This window comes from Pseudophryne corroboree, chromosome 1, assembly GCF_028390025.1.
Source record: "Pseudophryne corroboree isolate aPseCor3 chromosome 1, aPseCor3.hap2, whole genome shotgun sequence".
Taxonomy (NCBI): domain Eukaryota; kingdom Metazoa; phylum Chordata; class Amphibia; order Anura; family Myobatrachidae; genus Pseudophryne; species Pseudophryne corroboree.
The window spans coordinates 851826430-851842192 of NC_086444.1; the positions used below are offsets into that span (position 1 = coordinate 851826430).

Consider the following 15763-nt stretch of genomic DNA (forward strand, 5'->3'; position numbering starts at 1 on the left):
CCTAATAGCTGCTTTTTATATAATATACTGTATACAGTGCCAATTTTAATGCCCCCCCTCTCTTTTCCCTCTTACTGTACTGTAGAATTGCAGGGAAGAGCCAGGGAGCTTCCTTCCAGCCGAGCTGTGAGGGAAAAATGGCGCCAGTGTGCTGAGGAGATAGGCTCCGCCCCTTTTTCGCGGCCTATTCTCCCGTTTTTTATGGAATTCTGGCAGGGGTATTTACCTCATATATAGCCCCTGGGGCCATATATTGAGGTATTTTAGCCAGCCAAGGTGTTTTTATTGCTGCCTCAGGGCGCCCCCCCCAGCGCCCTGCACCCTCAGTGACCGGAGTGTGAAGTGTGTGAGAGGAGCAATGGCGCACAGCTGCAGTGCTGTGCGCTACCTTGGTGAAGACAGAGTCTTCATGCCGCCGATTTTCCGGACCATCTTCTTGCTTCTGGCTCTGTAAGGGGGACGGCGGCGCGGCTCCGGGACCGAACATCAAGGCTGGGCCTGCGGTCGATCCCTCTGGAGCTAATGGTGTCCAGTAGCCTAAGAAGCCCAATCCGGCTGCAAGCAGGCGAGTTCGCTTCTTCTCCCCTTAGTCCCTTGCTGCAGTGAGCCTGTTGCCAGCAGGTCTCACTGAAAATAACAAATTCTAAGACTATAACTTTCTAAGAGCTCAGGAGAGCCCCTAGTGTGCATCCAACCTCGGCCGGGCACGAAATCTAACTGAGGCTTGGAGGAGGGTCATAGTGGGAGGAGCCAGTGCACACCAAGTAGTCTAAGATCTTTCTAGAGTGCCCAGCCTCCTTCGGAGCCCGCTATTCCCCATGGTCCTTACGGAGTTCCCAGCATCCACTAGGACGTTAGAGAAATAAATATATATATATATATATATACACATATCTACACATATATATACCGTATATACACACACATATATATATATATATATATACTGTATATATATATATATATATATATATACATACACATACATAGCATATTAAACATGCATACATATATATATATATATATACACATACAGTACACGTATATATATACACATGTATATATATCACGTGTGTGTGTGTGTGTGTGTGTGGTGTGTGTGTGTGTGTGTGTGTGTTTATATGCATGTATGTATGTATGTATGTATATACATGTGTATATATGTATGCACATGGATTTATATGTACTATGATTAAAAGAAAGTAAACTTTTATTAAGCACTTACAAGTGCCACCAGGAAGACAGCAGGCTGCAGAGGTCGCTAGACAGCCATTAAAAATACTCATGCGGCTAAAAAAAAAATAAGAATTTACTTACCGATAATTCTATTTCTCGTAGTCCGTAGTGGATGCTGGGGACTCCGTCAGGACCATGGGGAATAGCGGCTCCGCAGGAGACAGGGCACAAAAATAAAGCTTTAGGATTAGGTGGTGTGTACTGGCTCCTCCCCCTATGACCCTCCTCCAAGCCTCAGTTAGGATACTGTGCCCGGACGAGCGTACACAATAAGGAAGGATATTGAATCCCGGGTAAGACTCATACCAGCCACACCAATCACACCGTATAACTTGTGATCTGAACCCAGTTAACAGTATGACAAACGTAGGAGCCTCTGAACAGACGGCTCACAACAATAACAACCCGAATTTGTTTGTAACAATAACTATGTACAAGTATTGCAGACAATCCGCACTTGGGATGGGCGCCCAGCATCCACTACGGACTACGAGAAATAGAATTATCGGTAAGTAAATTCTTATTTTCTCTAACGTCCTAAGTGGATGCTGGGGACTCCGTCAGGACCATGGGGATTATACCAAAGCTCCCAAACGGGCGGGAGAGTGCGGATGACTCTGCAGCACCGAATGAGAGAACTCAAGGTCCTCCTCAGCCAGGGTATCAAATTTGTAGAATTTTGCAAACGTGTTTGCCCCTGACCAAGTAGCAGCTCGGCAGAGTTGTAATGCCGAGACCCCCCGGGCAGCCGCCCAGGATGAGCCCACTTTCCTTGTGGAATGGGCCTTGACAGATTTAGGTTGTGGCAAGCCTGCCACAGAATGTGCAAGTTGAATTGTGCTACAAATCCAACGAGCAATCGTCTGCTTAGAAGCAGGAGCACCCATCTTGTTGGGTGCATACAATATAAACAGTGAGTCAGACTTTCTGACTCCCGCCGTTCTTGAAATATATATTTTCAATGCCCGGACCACGTCCAACAACTTGGAATCCTCCAAATCGTTAGTAGCCGCAGGCACCACAATAGGCTGGTTCAGGTGAAACGCTGACACCACCTTAGGCAGAAAATGAGGACGCGTCCGCAGTTCTGCCCTGTCCGTATGGAAAATCAGATATGGGCTCTTATATGATAAAGCCGCCAATTCTGATACTCTCCTGGCTGAAGCCAGGGCCAGTAGCATGGTTACTTTCCATGTAAGATACTTCAACTCCACCGATTTGAGCGGCTCAAACCAATGGGATTTGAGAAAATCCAAGACTACATTAAGATCCCACGGTGCCACTGGGGGCACAACCGGGGGCTGTATATGTAGTACTCCTTTTACAAAAGTCTGGACTTCAGGAACTGAAGCCAATTCTTTCTGGAAGAAAATCGACAGGGCCGAAATTTGAACCTTAATGGACCCCAATTTGAGGCCCATAGACAATCCTGTTTGCAGGAAATGTAGGAATCGACCCAGTTGAAATTCCTCCGTGGGGGCCTTCCTGGCCTCACACCACGCAACATATTTCCTCCAAATGCGGTGATAATGTTGTGCAGGTCACCTCCTTCCTGGCTTTTACCAGTGTAGGAATGACCTGATCCGGAATGCCTTTTTCCCTTAGAATTCGGCGTTCAACCGCCATGCCGTCAAACGCAGCCGCGGTAAGTCTTGGAATAGACACGGTCCCTGCTGAAGCAGGTCCCGTCTTAGAGGTAGAGGCCACGGATCCTCCGTGAGCATCTCTTGAAGTTCCGGGTACCAAGTTCTTCTTGGCCAATCCGGAGCCACTAGTATCGTTCTTACTCCCTTTTGCCGTATAATTCTCAGTACTTTTGGTATGAGAGGCAGAGGAGGGAACACATACACTGACTGGAACACCCACGGTGTTACCAGAGCATCCACAGCTATTGCCTGAGGGTCTCTTGACCTGGCGCAATACCTGTCCAGTTTTTTGTTGAGGCGGGACGCCATCATATCCACCATTGGTTTTTCCCAACGGTTCACAATCATGTGGAAGACTTCTGGATGAAGTCCCCACTCTCCCGGGTGTAGATCGTGTCTGCTGAGGAAGTCTGCTTCCCAGTTGTCCACTCCCGGAATGAATACTGCTGACAGTGCTATCACATGATCTTCCGCCCAGCGAAGAATCCTTGCAGCTTCTGCCATTGCTGTCCTGCTTCTTGTGCCGCCCTGTCTGTTTACGTGGGCGACTGCCGTGATGTTGTCCGACTGGATCAACACCGGCTGACCCTGAAGCAGGGGTTTTGCCAGACTTAGAGCATTGTAAATCGCTCTTAGCTCCAGTATATTTATGTGAAGAGACATCTCCAGGCTTGACCATACTCCCTGGAAGTTTCTTCCCTGTGTGACCGCTCCCCAGCCTCTCAGACTGGCATCCGTGGTCACCAGGACCCAGTCCTGTATGCCGAATCTGCGGCCCTCTAACAGATGAGCACTCTGCAACCACCACAGAAGAGACACCCTTGTCCGTGGCGATAAGGTTACCCGCTGAAGCATCTGCAGATGTGATCCGGACCATTTGTCCAGCAGATCCCACTGAAAAGTTCGTGCGTGGAATCTGCCGAATGGAATCGCTTCGTAAGAAGCCACCATCTTTCCCAGGACTCTTGTGCATTGATGCACAGACACTTTCCCTGGTTTTAGGAGGTTCCTGACAAGTTCGGATAACTCCCTGGCTTTCTCCTCCGGAAGAAACACCTTTTTCTGAACCGTGTCCAGAATCATTCCCAGGAACAGCAGACGTGTCGTCGGGGTCAACTGAGATTTTGGAAAATTCAGAATCCACCCGTGTTGTTGCAGCACTAGTCGGGTTAGTGCTACTCCGTCCTCCAGCTGTTCTCTGGACCTTGCCCTTATCAGGAGATCGTCCAAGTAAGGGATAATTAATACGCCTCTTCTTCGCAGAAGAATCATCATTTCGGCCATTACCTTGGTAAAGATCCGAGGTGCCGTGGACAATCCAAACGGCAGCGTCTGAAACTGATAATGACAGTTTTGCACCACGAACCTGAGGTACCCTTGATGTGAAGGGCAAATTGGGACATGCAGGTAAGCATCCTTTATGTCCAGGGACACCATAAAGTCCCCTTCTTCCAGATTCGCTATCACTGCTCTGAGTGACTCCATCTTGAACTTGAATTTTTGTATGTACAGGTTCAAAGATTTCAGATTTAGAATAGGTCTTACCGAGCCGTCCGGCTTCGGTACCACAAATAGCGTGGAGTAATACCCCTTTCCCTGTTGTAGGAGGGGTACCTTGACTATCACCTGCTGAGAAAACAGCTTGTGAATGGCTTCCAATACCGTCGCCCTGTCTGAGGGAGACGTTGGCAAAGCAGACTTTAGGAACCTGCGAGGGGGAGACTTCTCGAATTCCAACCTGTAACCCTGAGATACTACCTGCAGGATCCAGGGGTCCACCTGTGAGCAAGCCCACTGTGCGCTGAAATTCTTGAGTCGACCCCCCACCGCTCCTGAGTCCGCTTGTAAGGCCCCAGCGTCATGCTGAGGGCTTTGCAGAACCCTGAGAGGGCTTCTGTTCCTGGGCAGGGGCTGCTTGCTGCCCTCTCTTACCCCTTCCTCTGCCCCGAGGCAGATATGACTGTCCTTTTGTCCGCTTGTTCTTATAGGACCGAAAGGACTGCGGCTGAAAAGACGGTGTCTTTTTCTGTTGGGAGGGGGTCTGAGGTAAAAAGGTGGATTTTCCGGCAGTTGCCGTGGCCACCAGATCCGATAGACCGACGCCAAATAATTCCTCCCCTTTATACGGCAATACTTCCATATGTCGTTTGGAATCCGCATCACCTGACCACTGTCGCGTCCATAAACTCCTTCTGGCAGATATGGACATCGCATTTACTCTCGATGCCAGAGTGCAAATATCTCTCTGAGCATCTCGCATATAAAGGAAAGCATCCTTTAATTGCTCTATAGTCAATAAAATACTGTCCCTATCCAGGGTATCAATATTTTCAGTCAGGGAATCCAACCAGACGACCCCAGCACTGCACATCCAGGCTGAGGCGATGGCTGGTCGCAGTATAACACCAGTATGTGTGTATATACTTTTTAGGGTAGTTTCCAGTCTCCTATCAGCTGGATCCCTGAGGGCGGCCGTATCAGGAGACGGTAACGCCACTTGTTTTGATAAGCGTGTGAGCGCCTTATCCACCCTAGGGGGTGTTTCCCAGCGCGCCCTAACCTCTGGCGGGAAAGGGTATAATGCTAATAACTTTTTTGAAATTAGCACTTTTCTATCTGGGTTAACCCACGCTTCATCACATACATCATTTAATTCCTCTGATTCAGGAAAAACTACAGGTAGTTTTTTCACCCCCCACATAATACCCCTTTTTGTGGTACTTGCAGTATCAGAGATATGCAAAGCCTCCTTCATTGCCGTGATCATATAACGTGTGGCCCTACTTGAAAATACGTTTGTTTCATCACCGTCGACACTAGATTCAGTGTCTGTGTCTGGGTCTGTGTCGACCGACTGAGGTAAAGGGCGCTTTACAGCCCCTGACGGTGTCTGAGACGCCTGGGCAGGTACTAACTGGTTTGCCGGCCGTCTCATGTCGTCAACTGATTTTTGTAATGTGCTGACATTATCACGTAATTCCATAAACAAAGCCATCCATTCCGGTGTCGACTCCCTGGGGGGTGACATCACCATTATCGGCAATTGCTCTGCCTCCACACCAACATCGTCCTCATACATGTCGACACACACGTACCGACACACAGCAGACACACAGGGAATGCTCTTATCGAAGACAGGACCCCACTAGCCCTTTGGGGAGACAGAGGGAGAGTTTGCCAGCACACACCCAAGCGCTATAATATATATGGGAACAACCTTATATAAGTGTTGTTCCTTATAGCAGCTTAAATATATCAAAATATCGCCAAAAAATGCCCCCCCTCTCTGTTTTACCCTGTTTCTGTAGTGCAGTGCAGGGGAGAGTCCTGGGAGCCTTCCTCACAGCGGAGCTGAGCAGGAAAATGGCGCTGTGTGCTGAGGAGAATAAGCCCCGCCCCCTATTTCGGCTGGCTTTTCTCCCGGAGTTTTAGATATCTGGCATGGGTTAAATACATACATATAGCCTCAATGGCTATATGTGATGTATTCTTTTGCCATAAAGGTATTAAATATTGCTGCCCAGGGCGCCCCCAGCAGCGCCCTGCACCCTCCGTGACCGCTTGGTGTGAAGTGTGTGACAACAATGGCGCACAGCTGCAGTGCTGTGCGCTACCTTCATGAAGACTGAAGAGCCTTCTGCCGCCTGTTTCCGGACCTTCAATCTTCAGCATCTGTAAGGGGGGTCGGCGGCGCGGCTCCGGGACGAACCCCAGGGTGAGACCTGTGTTCCGACTCCCTCTGGAGCTAATGGTGTCCAGTAGCCTAAGAATCCAATCCATCCTGCACGCAAGTGAGTTGAAATTCTCTCCCCTAAGTCCCTCGATGCAGTGAGCCTGTTGCCAGCAGGACTCACTGAAAATAAAAAACCTAAAAACTTTTTCTAAGCAGCTCTTTAGGAGAGCCACCTAGATTGCACCCTGCTCGGACGGGCACAAAAACCTAACTGAGGCTTGGAGGAGGGTCATAGGGGGAGGAGCCAGTACACACCACCTAATCCTAAAGCTTTATTTTTGTGCCCTGTCTCCTGCGGAGCCGCTATTCCCCATGGTCCTGACGGAGTCCCCAGCATCCACTTAGGACGTTAGAGAAAATATATATATTATTTTTTATTTTTTTGGTGGAGGGGGGTTTCTGGGTGCTCGGAACCCCCCCCCCCCCCCCCCCCCTGGGTGCGCCACTGCTGCACAGCTGACGCGATATATTTGTGAACGACCATGTTCACAGACATATATCGACTGTACACACCAGACGACCAGCTCATGATATATCATCCGTTCATTCAAATGGGCGATATATCATCTAATGTGTATCCAGTTTAAATCGCAAACGCGGATATGTATCTAAGCTTGGGGGGAGATAATGTACCAACCAATCAGCTTCTGCCATTTAAAAAAATATATAAACATCCTGTAAAATGACAGGAGCTGATCAGTAGGTACTTCATCTGCTTTGCTAAATCTCTCCCAAAGTCTGCTGTTTGCCACAGCAATGCGGCGCAATTTGATTAAAGGTGTATGTGGACACATTTAGATTTAGTTATTAACTTATTTCCAGCGTTAAAAAAAAATGAGTCAAAACTCAAATCAAGTGGGAACATGGGTGTTGGATAAAGGGGAACCGATTACCTCCAGATAATAGAGGTCTAGCGCGGTAATCTGGGAGTCCAAAAAGTCCTCGTACGTGTTGTACTGAGTGACGATCGCGTCCATAGCCGCTCCGGGTTCCTCGTCCTCCATTCTCTGGTCTCCAGGCTGTCACACTCACACAGGTTCTCAGCGTCCCTAGCAACCGGGACCGTACGTCACACAGCCCGTGAGCAGTCAGTGTTTATTACGTCAGCCAATCACTGGTCAGGCCTGGGTGATCCCGCCCCCATGTGAGTGACGTAGCGCTGGCCGCTCAGCCAGGTTGGCGTCTCAGACAGTGTCATTGTCACAGAGCCACCTGCAGCTTGCAGGTTACTATTGTACAATAGCTCAGTCCCAGCACATCGCGTCTTATTACAGTAGATCACATGTTTGTGAGATTCCTCCTGCTTATAGACATGTTATGGATATGCTTGGAGCAGGCTGTCGTATGTCTCCGAGGATTGTACAAAAGGAAACGTATTTGTTATTAATTTCTCGTACTGTAATTTTGCCAAAATCACAGTCGGCTGTGTAGTGCATGAGCGGACCTTCATTGTGCGATCACTTTCGCTGCGATTGCACTTTGATTGACAGTGGCGGAGGGGTGTAGTCGTGGCAGAGGGGTGCAGTTGTCCGGACAATGGAGGCGTGTTCGGACCGTTTTAGGGGCAGCTTCATGATGTGGGCTTCCACAAACCGTGCAGGGGACTTCCACAAACCTCTGATTTCGATGATGCGATCTCAGTTGAATTACGATTGCATTGCTGGCGGTGATTAGCATGCTGGGGGGCGGCATTGCCCTGTGCCGGGAGGCCCCCAGCATGTGATCGTTAGCAGTAGCAGATTCTGCTTTTTAGCAGAATCTGCTACTGAAGCTGAATAAGGTCCTAGATGCCACGAGGCTGAAGTTAGCTTCTTATTCGGCCAGCTTCTTATTCACTTCTTATTCAAGCTCCAGCTTCTTATTCACTTCTTATTCGAGCTCCAGCTTCTTATTCAGATCATTCAGTTTTGCAAGGGTTAATGTGTCTTGGGCAACACATTTGACGCCTGAAATTCACAGAGTAGGGTCCCTTTCATATGACCCACCTGTATTTTGGCTTGCCCAACGCTGGTTTGGGCATGAAATACGCTGGCAAAGTGGGCACATACACTATAATTCACCATTTTGAATAAGTAGCTGTAGTTTTGCAAGGGTTAACGAGTCTCGGGCAACAATTTTGACACCTGAAATCAACTGAGTCGGGTCACTTGCATATGACCCACATGGATTTTGCCTTGCCCAACACTGGTTTGGGCATGAAATACGTTGCCGAAGTGGGCACCTTAACACTATCATTTTCTATTATGAATAAGTAGCTGTAGTTTTGCAAGGGTTAACGAGTCTCGGGCAACAATTTTGACACCAGAAATCAATAGAGTCGGGTCCCTTGCATATGACCCACATGGATTTTGCCTTGCCCAACACTGGTTTGGGCATGAAATACGCTGCCCAAGTGGGCACCTTAACACTATCATTTTCTATTATGAATAAGTAGCTGTAGTTTTGCAAGGGTTAACGAGTCTCGGGCAACAATATTGACACCAGAAATCAATAGAGTCGGGTCACTTGCATATGACCCACATCAATTTTGCCTTGCCCAACACTGGTTTGGGCATGAAATACGCTGCCCAAGTGGGCACCTTAACACTCTCATTTTCTATTATGAATAAGTAGCTGTAGTTTTGCAAGGGTTAACGAGTCTCGGGCAACAATTTTGACACCAGAAATCAATAGAGTCCGGTCACTTGCATATGACCCACATGGATTTTGCCTTGCCCAACGCTGGTTTTGCCATGAAATACGCTGCCCAAGTGGGCACATTCACAGTATTATGAATTACTAATTTGAATAAGTAGCTGTAGTTGTGCAAGGGTTAACGAGTCTCGGGCAAGAATTTTGACACCTGAAATCAACTGAGTCGCGTCACTTGCATATGACCCACATGGATTTTGCCTTGCCCAACACTGGTTTGGGCATGAAATACGTTGCCCAAGTGGGCACCTCAACACATCATATTCTATTATGAATAAGTAGCTGTAGTTTTGCAAGGGTTAACGAGTCTCGGGCAACAATTTTGACACCAGAAATCAATAGAGTCAGGTCACTTGCATATGACCCACATGGATTTTGCCTTGCCCAACACTGGTTTGGGCATGAAATACGCTGCCCAAGTGGGCACCTTAACACTCTCATTTTCTATTATGAATAAGTAGCTGTAGTTTTGCAAGGGTTAACGAGTCTCGGGCAACAATTTTGACACCAGAAATCAATAGAGTCCGGTCACTTGCATATGACCCACATGGATTTTGCCTTGCCCAACGCTGGTTTGGCCATGAAATACGCTACCCAAGTGGGCACATTCACAGTATTATAAATTACTAATTTGAATAAGTAGCTGTAGTTTTGCAAGGGTTAACGAGTCTCGGGCAAGAATATTGACACCTGAAATCAATAGAGTCGTGTCACTTGCATATGACCCACATGGATTTTGCCTTGCCCAACACTGGTTTGGGCATGAAATACGCTGCCCAAGTGGGCACCTTAACACTCTCATTTTCTATTATGAATAAGTAGCTGTAGTTTTCCAAGGGTTAACGAGTCTCGGGCAAGAATTTTGACACCTGAAATCAACTGAGTCGGGTCACTTGCATATGACCCACATGGATTTTGCCTTGCCCAACACTGGTTTGGGCATGAAATACGCTGCCCAAGTGGGCACCTTAACACTATCATTTTCTATTATGAATAAGTAGCTGTAGTTTTGCAAGAGTTAACGAGTCTCGGGCAACAATTTTGACACCTGAAATCAATAGAGTCGGGTCACTTGCATATGACCCACATGGATTTTGCCTTGCCCAATACTGGTTTGGCCATGAAATACGCTGCCCAATTGGGCACATACACAGTATTATGAATTACTAATTTGAATAAGTAGCTGTAGTTGTGCAAGGGTTAACGAGTCTCGGGCAAGAATTTTTAAACCAGAAATCAATAGAGTCAGGTCACTTGCATATGACCCACATGGATTTTGCCTTGCCCAACACTGGTTTGGCCATGAAATACGCTGCCCAAGTGGGCACCTTAACACTATCATTTTCTATTATGAATAAGTAGCTGTAGTTTTGCAAGGGTTAACGAGTCTTGGGCAAGAATTTTGACACCTGACATATACTGAGACGGGTCACTTGCATATGACCCATATGGATTTTGCCTTGCCCAACACTGGTTTGGCCTTGAAATACGCTGCCCAAGTGGGCACCTTAACACTATCATTTTCTATTATGAATAAGTAGCTGTAGTTTTGCAAGGGTTAACGAGTCTCGGGCAACAATTTTGACACCATAAATCAATAGAGTCGGGTCACTTGCATATGACCCACATGGATTTTGCCTTGCCCAACGCTGGTTTTGCCATGAAATACGCTACCCAAGTGGGCACATTCACAGTATTATAAATTACTAATTTGAATAAGTAGCTGTAGTTTTGCAAGGGTTAACGAGTCTCGGGCAAGAATTTTGACACCTGAAATCAATAGAGTCGTGTCACTTGCATATGACCCACATGGATTTTGCCTTGCCCAACACTGGTTTGGGCATGAAATACGCTGCCCAAGTGGGCACCTTAACACTCTCATTTTCTATTATGAATAAGTAGCTGTAGTTTTCCAAGGGTTAACGAGTCTCGGGCAAGAATTTTGACACCTGAAATCAACTGAGTCGGGTCACTTGCATATGACCCACATGGATTTTGCCTTGCCCAACACTGGTTTGGGCATGAAATACGCTGCCCAAGTGGGCACCTTAACACTATCATTTTCTATTATGAATAAGTAGCTGTAGTTTTGCAAGAGTTAACGAGTCTCGGGCAACAATTTTGACACCTGAAATCAATAGAGTCGGGTCACTTGCATATGACCCACATGGATTTTGCCTTGCCCAACGCTGGTTTTGCCATGAAATACGCTGCCCAAGTGGGCACATTCACAGTATTATGAATTACTAATTTGAATAAGTAGCTGTAGTTGTGCAAGGGTTAACGAGTCTCGGGCAACAATTTTGACACCTGAAATCAATAGAGTCGGGTCACTTGCATATGACCCACATGGATTTTGCCTTGCCCAACACTGGTTTGGCCATGAAATACGCTGCCCAAGTGGGCACCTTAACACTATCATTTTCTATTATGAATAAGTAGCTGTAGTTTTGCAAGGGTTAACGAGTCTTGGGCAAGAATTTTGACACCTGACATATACTGAGACGGGTCACTTGCATATGACCCATATGGATTTTGCCTTGCCCAACACTGGTTTGGGCATGAAATACGCTGCCCAAGTGGGCACCTTAACACTCTCATTTTCTATTATGAATAAGTAGCTGTAGTTTTGCAAGGGTTAACGAGTCTCGGGCAACAATTTTGACACCAGAAATCAATAGAGTCCGGTCACTTGCATATGACCCACATGGATTTTGCCTTGCCCAACGCTGGTTTTGCCATGAAATACGCTGCCCAAGTGGGCACATACACAGTATTATGAATTACTAATTTGAATAAGTAGCTGTAGTTGTGCAAGGGTTAACGAGTCTCGGGCAAGAATTTTGACACCAGAAATCAATAGAGTCAGGTCACTTGCATATGACCCACATGGATTTTGCCTTGCCCAACACTGGTTTGGGCATGAAATACGCTGCCCAAGTGGGCACCTTAACACTCTCATTTTCTATTATGAATAAGTAGCTGTAGTTTTGCAAGGGTTAACGAGTCTCGGGCAAGAATTTTGACACCAGAAATCAATAGAGTCCGGTCACTTGCATATGACCCACATGGATTTTGCCTTGCCCAACGCTGGTTTTGCCATGAAATACGCTGCCCAAGTGGGCACATTCACAGTATTATTAATTACTAATTTGAATAAGTAGCTGTAGTTTTGCAAGGGTTAACGAGTCTCGGGCAAGAATTTTGACACCAGAAATCAATAGAGTCGCGTCACTTGCATATGACCCACATCAATTTTGCCTTGCCCAACACTGGTTTGGGCATGAAATACGCTGCCCAAGTGGGCACCTTAACACTCTCATTTTCTATTATGAATAAGTAGCTGTAGTTTTGCAAGGGTTAACGAGTCTCGGGCAAGAATTTTGACACCTGACATATACTGAGACGGGTCACTTGCATATGACCCATATGGATTTTGCCTTGCCCAACACTGGTTTGGCCATGAAATACGCTGCCCAAGTGGGCACCTTAACACTATCATTTTCTATTATGAATAAGTAGCTGTAGTTTTGCAAGGGTTAACGAGTCTCGGGCAACAATTTTGACACCAGAAATCAATAGAGTCGGGTCACTTGCATATGACCCACATGGATTTTGCCTTGCCCAACACTGGTTTGGCCATGAAATACGCTGCCCAATTGGGCACATACACAGTATTATGAATTACTAATTTGAATAAGTAGCTGTAGTTGTGCAAGGGTTAACGAGTCTCTGGCAAGAATTTTGACACCTGAAATCAACTGAGTCGCGTCACTTGCATATGACCCACATGGATTTTGCCTAGCCCAACACTGGTTTGGGCATGAAATACGTTGCCCAAGTGGGCACCTCAACACATCATATTCTATTATGAATAAGTAGCTGTAGTTTTGCAAGGGTTAACGAGTCTCGGGCAACAATTTTGACACCAGAAATCAATAGAGTCGGGTCACTTGCATATGACCCACATGGATTTTGCCTTGCCCAACACTGGTTTGGCCATGAAATACGCTGCCCAAGTGGGCACCTTAACACTATCATTTTCTATTATGAATAAGTAGCTGTAGTTTTGCAAGGGTTAACGAGTCTCGGGCAACAATTTTGACACCAGAAATCAATAGAGTCCGGTCACTTGCATATGACCCACATGGATTTTGCCTTGCCCAACGCTGGTTTTGCCATGAAATACGCTACCCAAGTGGGCACATTCACAGTATTATAAATTACTAATTTGAATAAGTAGCTGTAGTTTTGCAAGGGTTAACGAGTCTCGGGCAAGAATTTTGACACCTGAAATCAATAGAGTCGTGTCACTTGCATATGACCCACATGGATTTTGCCTTGCCCAACACTGTTTTGGGCAAGAAATACGCTGCCCAAGTGGGCACCTTAACACTCTCATTTTCTATTATGAATAAGTAGCTGTAGTTTTCCAAGGGTTAACGAGTCTCGGGCAAGAATTTTGACACCTGAAATCAACTGAGTCGGGTCACTTGCATATGACCCACATGGATTTTGCCTTGCCCAACACTGGTTTGGGCATGAAATACGCTGCCCAAGTGGGCACCTTAACACTATCATTTTCTATTATGAATAAGTAGCTGTAGTTTTGCAAGGGTTAACGAGTCTCGGGCAACAATTTTGACACCATAAATCAATAGAGTCGGGTCACTTGCATATGACCCACATGGATTTTGCCTTGCCCAACGCTGGTTTTGCCATGAAATACGCTACCCAAGTGGGCACATTCACAGTATTATAAATTACTAATTTGAATAAGTAGCTGTAGTTTTGCAAGGGTTAACGAGTCTCGGGCAAGAATTTTGACACCTGAAATCAATAGAGTCGTGTCACTTGCATATGACCCACATGGATTTTGCCTTGCCCAACACTGGTTTGGGCATGAAATACGCTGCCCAAGTGGGCACCTTAACACTCTCATTTTCTATTATGAATAAGTAGCTGTAGTTTTCCAAGGGTTAACGAGTCTCGGGCAAGAATTTTGACACCTGAAATCAACTGAGTCGGGTCACTTGCATATGACCCACATGGATTTTGCCTTGCCCAACACTGGTTTGGGCATGAAATACGCTGCCCAAGTGGGCACCTTAACACTATCATTTTCTATTATGAATAAGTAGCTGTAGTTTTGCAAGAGTTAACGAGTCTCGGGCAACAATTTTGACACCTGAAATCAATAGAGTCGGGTCACTTGCATATGACCCACATGGATTTTGCCTTGCCCAACGCTGGTTTTGCCATGAAATACGCTGCCCAAGTGGGCACATTCACAGTATTATGAATTACTAATTTGAATAAGTAGCTGTAGTTGTGCAAGGGTTAACGAGTCTCGGGCAACAATTTTGACACCTGAAATCAATAGAGTCGGGTCACTTGCATATGACCCACATGGATTTTGCCTTGCCCAACACTGGTTTGGCCATGAAATACGCTGCCCAAGTGGGCACCTTAACACTATCATTTTCTATTATGAATAAGTAGCTGTAGTTTTGCAAGGGTTAACGAGTCTTGGGCAAGAATTTTGACACCTGACATATACTGAGACGGGTCACTTGCATATGACCCATATGGATTTTGCCTTGCCCAACACTGGTTTGGGCATGAAATACGCTGCCCAAGTGGGCACCTTAACACTCTCATTTTCTATTATGAATAAGTAGCTGTAGTTTTGCAAGGGTTAACGAGTCTCGGGCAACAATTTTGACACCAGAAATCAATAGAGTCCGGTCACTTGCATATGACCCACATGGATTTTGCCTTGCCCAACGCTGGTTTTGCCATGAAATACGCTGCCCAAGTGGGCACATACACAGTATTATGAATTACTAATTTGAATAAGTAGCTGTAGTTGTGCAAGGGTTAACGAGTCTCGGGCAAGAATTTTGACACCAGAAATCAATAGAGTCAGGTCACTTGCATATGACCCACATGGATTTTGCCTTGCCCAACACTGGTTTGGGCATGAAATACGCTGCCCAAGTGGGCACCTTAACACTCTCATTTTCTATTATGAATAAGTAGCTGTAGTTTTGCAAGGGTTAACGAGTCTCGGGCAAGAATTTTGACACCAGAAATCAATAGAGTCCGGTCACTTGCATATGACCCACATGGATTTTGCCTTGCCCAACGCTGGTTTTGCCATGAAATACGCTGCCCAAGTGGGCACATTCACAGTATTATTAATTACTAATTTGAATAAGTAGCTGTAGTTTTGCAAGGGTTAACGAGTCTCGGGCAAGAATTTTGACACCAGAAATCAATAGAGTCGCGTCACTTGCATATGACCCACATCAATTTTGCCTTGCCCAACACTGGTTTGGGCATGAAATACGCTGCCCAAGTGGGCACCTTAACACTCTCATTTTCTATTATGAATAAGTAGCTGTAGTTTTGCAAGGGTTAACGAGTCTCGGGCAAGAATTTTGACACCTGACAT

The 15763-nt window shown here is 46.3% G+C and overlaps 1 protein-coding gene across 3 annotated transcripts in view; it reads right to left on the bottom strand.

Moving 5' to 3' along the window:
* Positions 1-7677, bottom strand: part of CFAP299 (cilia and flagella associated protein 299) — a 1086689-nt gene extending 1079012 nt beyond the window's left edge. The window contains exon 1 of one of the 3 annotated variants that reach the window (XR_010186026.1): positions 7509-7675. Coding sequence is in view for 2 of the 3 variants with exons in the window: in XM_063938677.1 (XP_063794747.1) it covers positions 7509-7619 (111 nt within the window). In the remaining variant the exon portion in view is untranslated. Of the gene's footprint in view, positions 1-7508 lie in introns of all 3 variants that reach the window. The other 2 variants (XM_063938677.1, XM_063938678.1) reach the window with 2 other exon arrangements.
* Positions 7678-15763: the final 8086 nt, after the last annotated feature.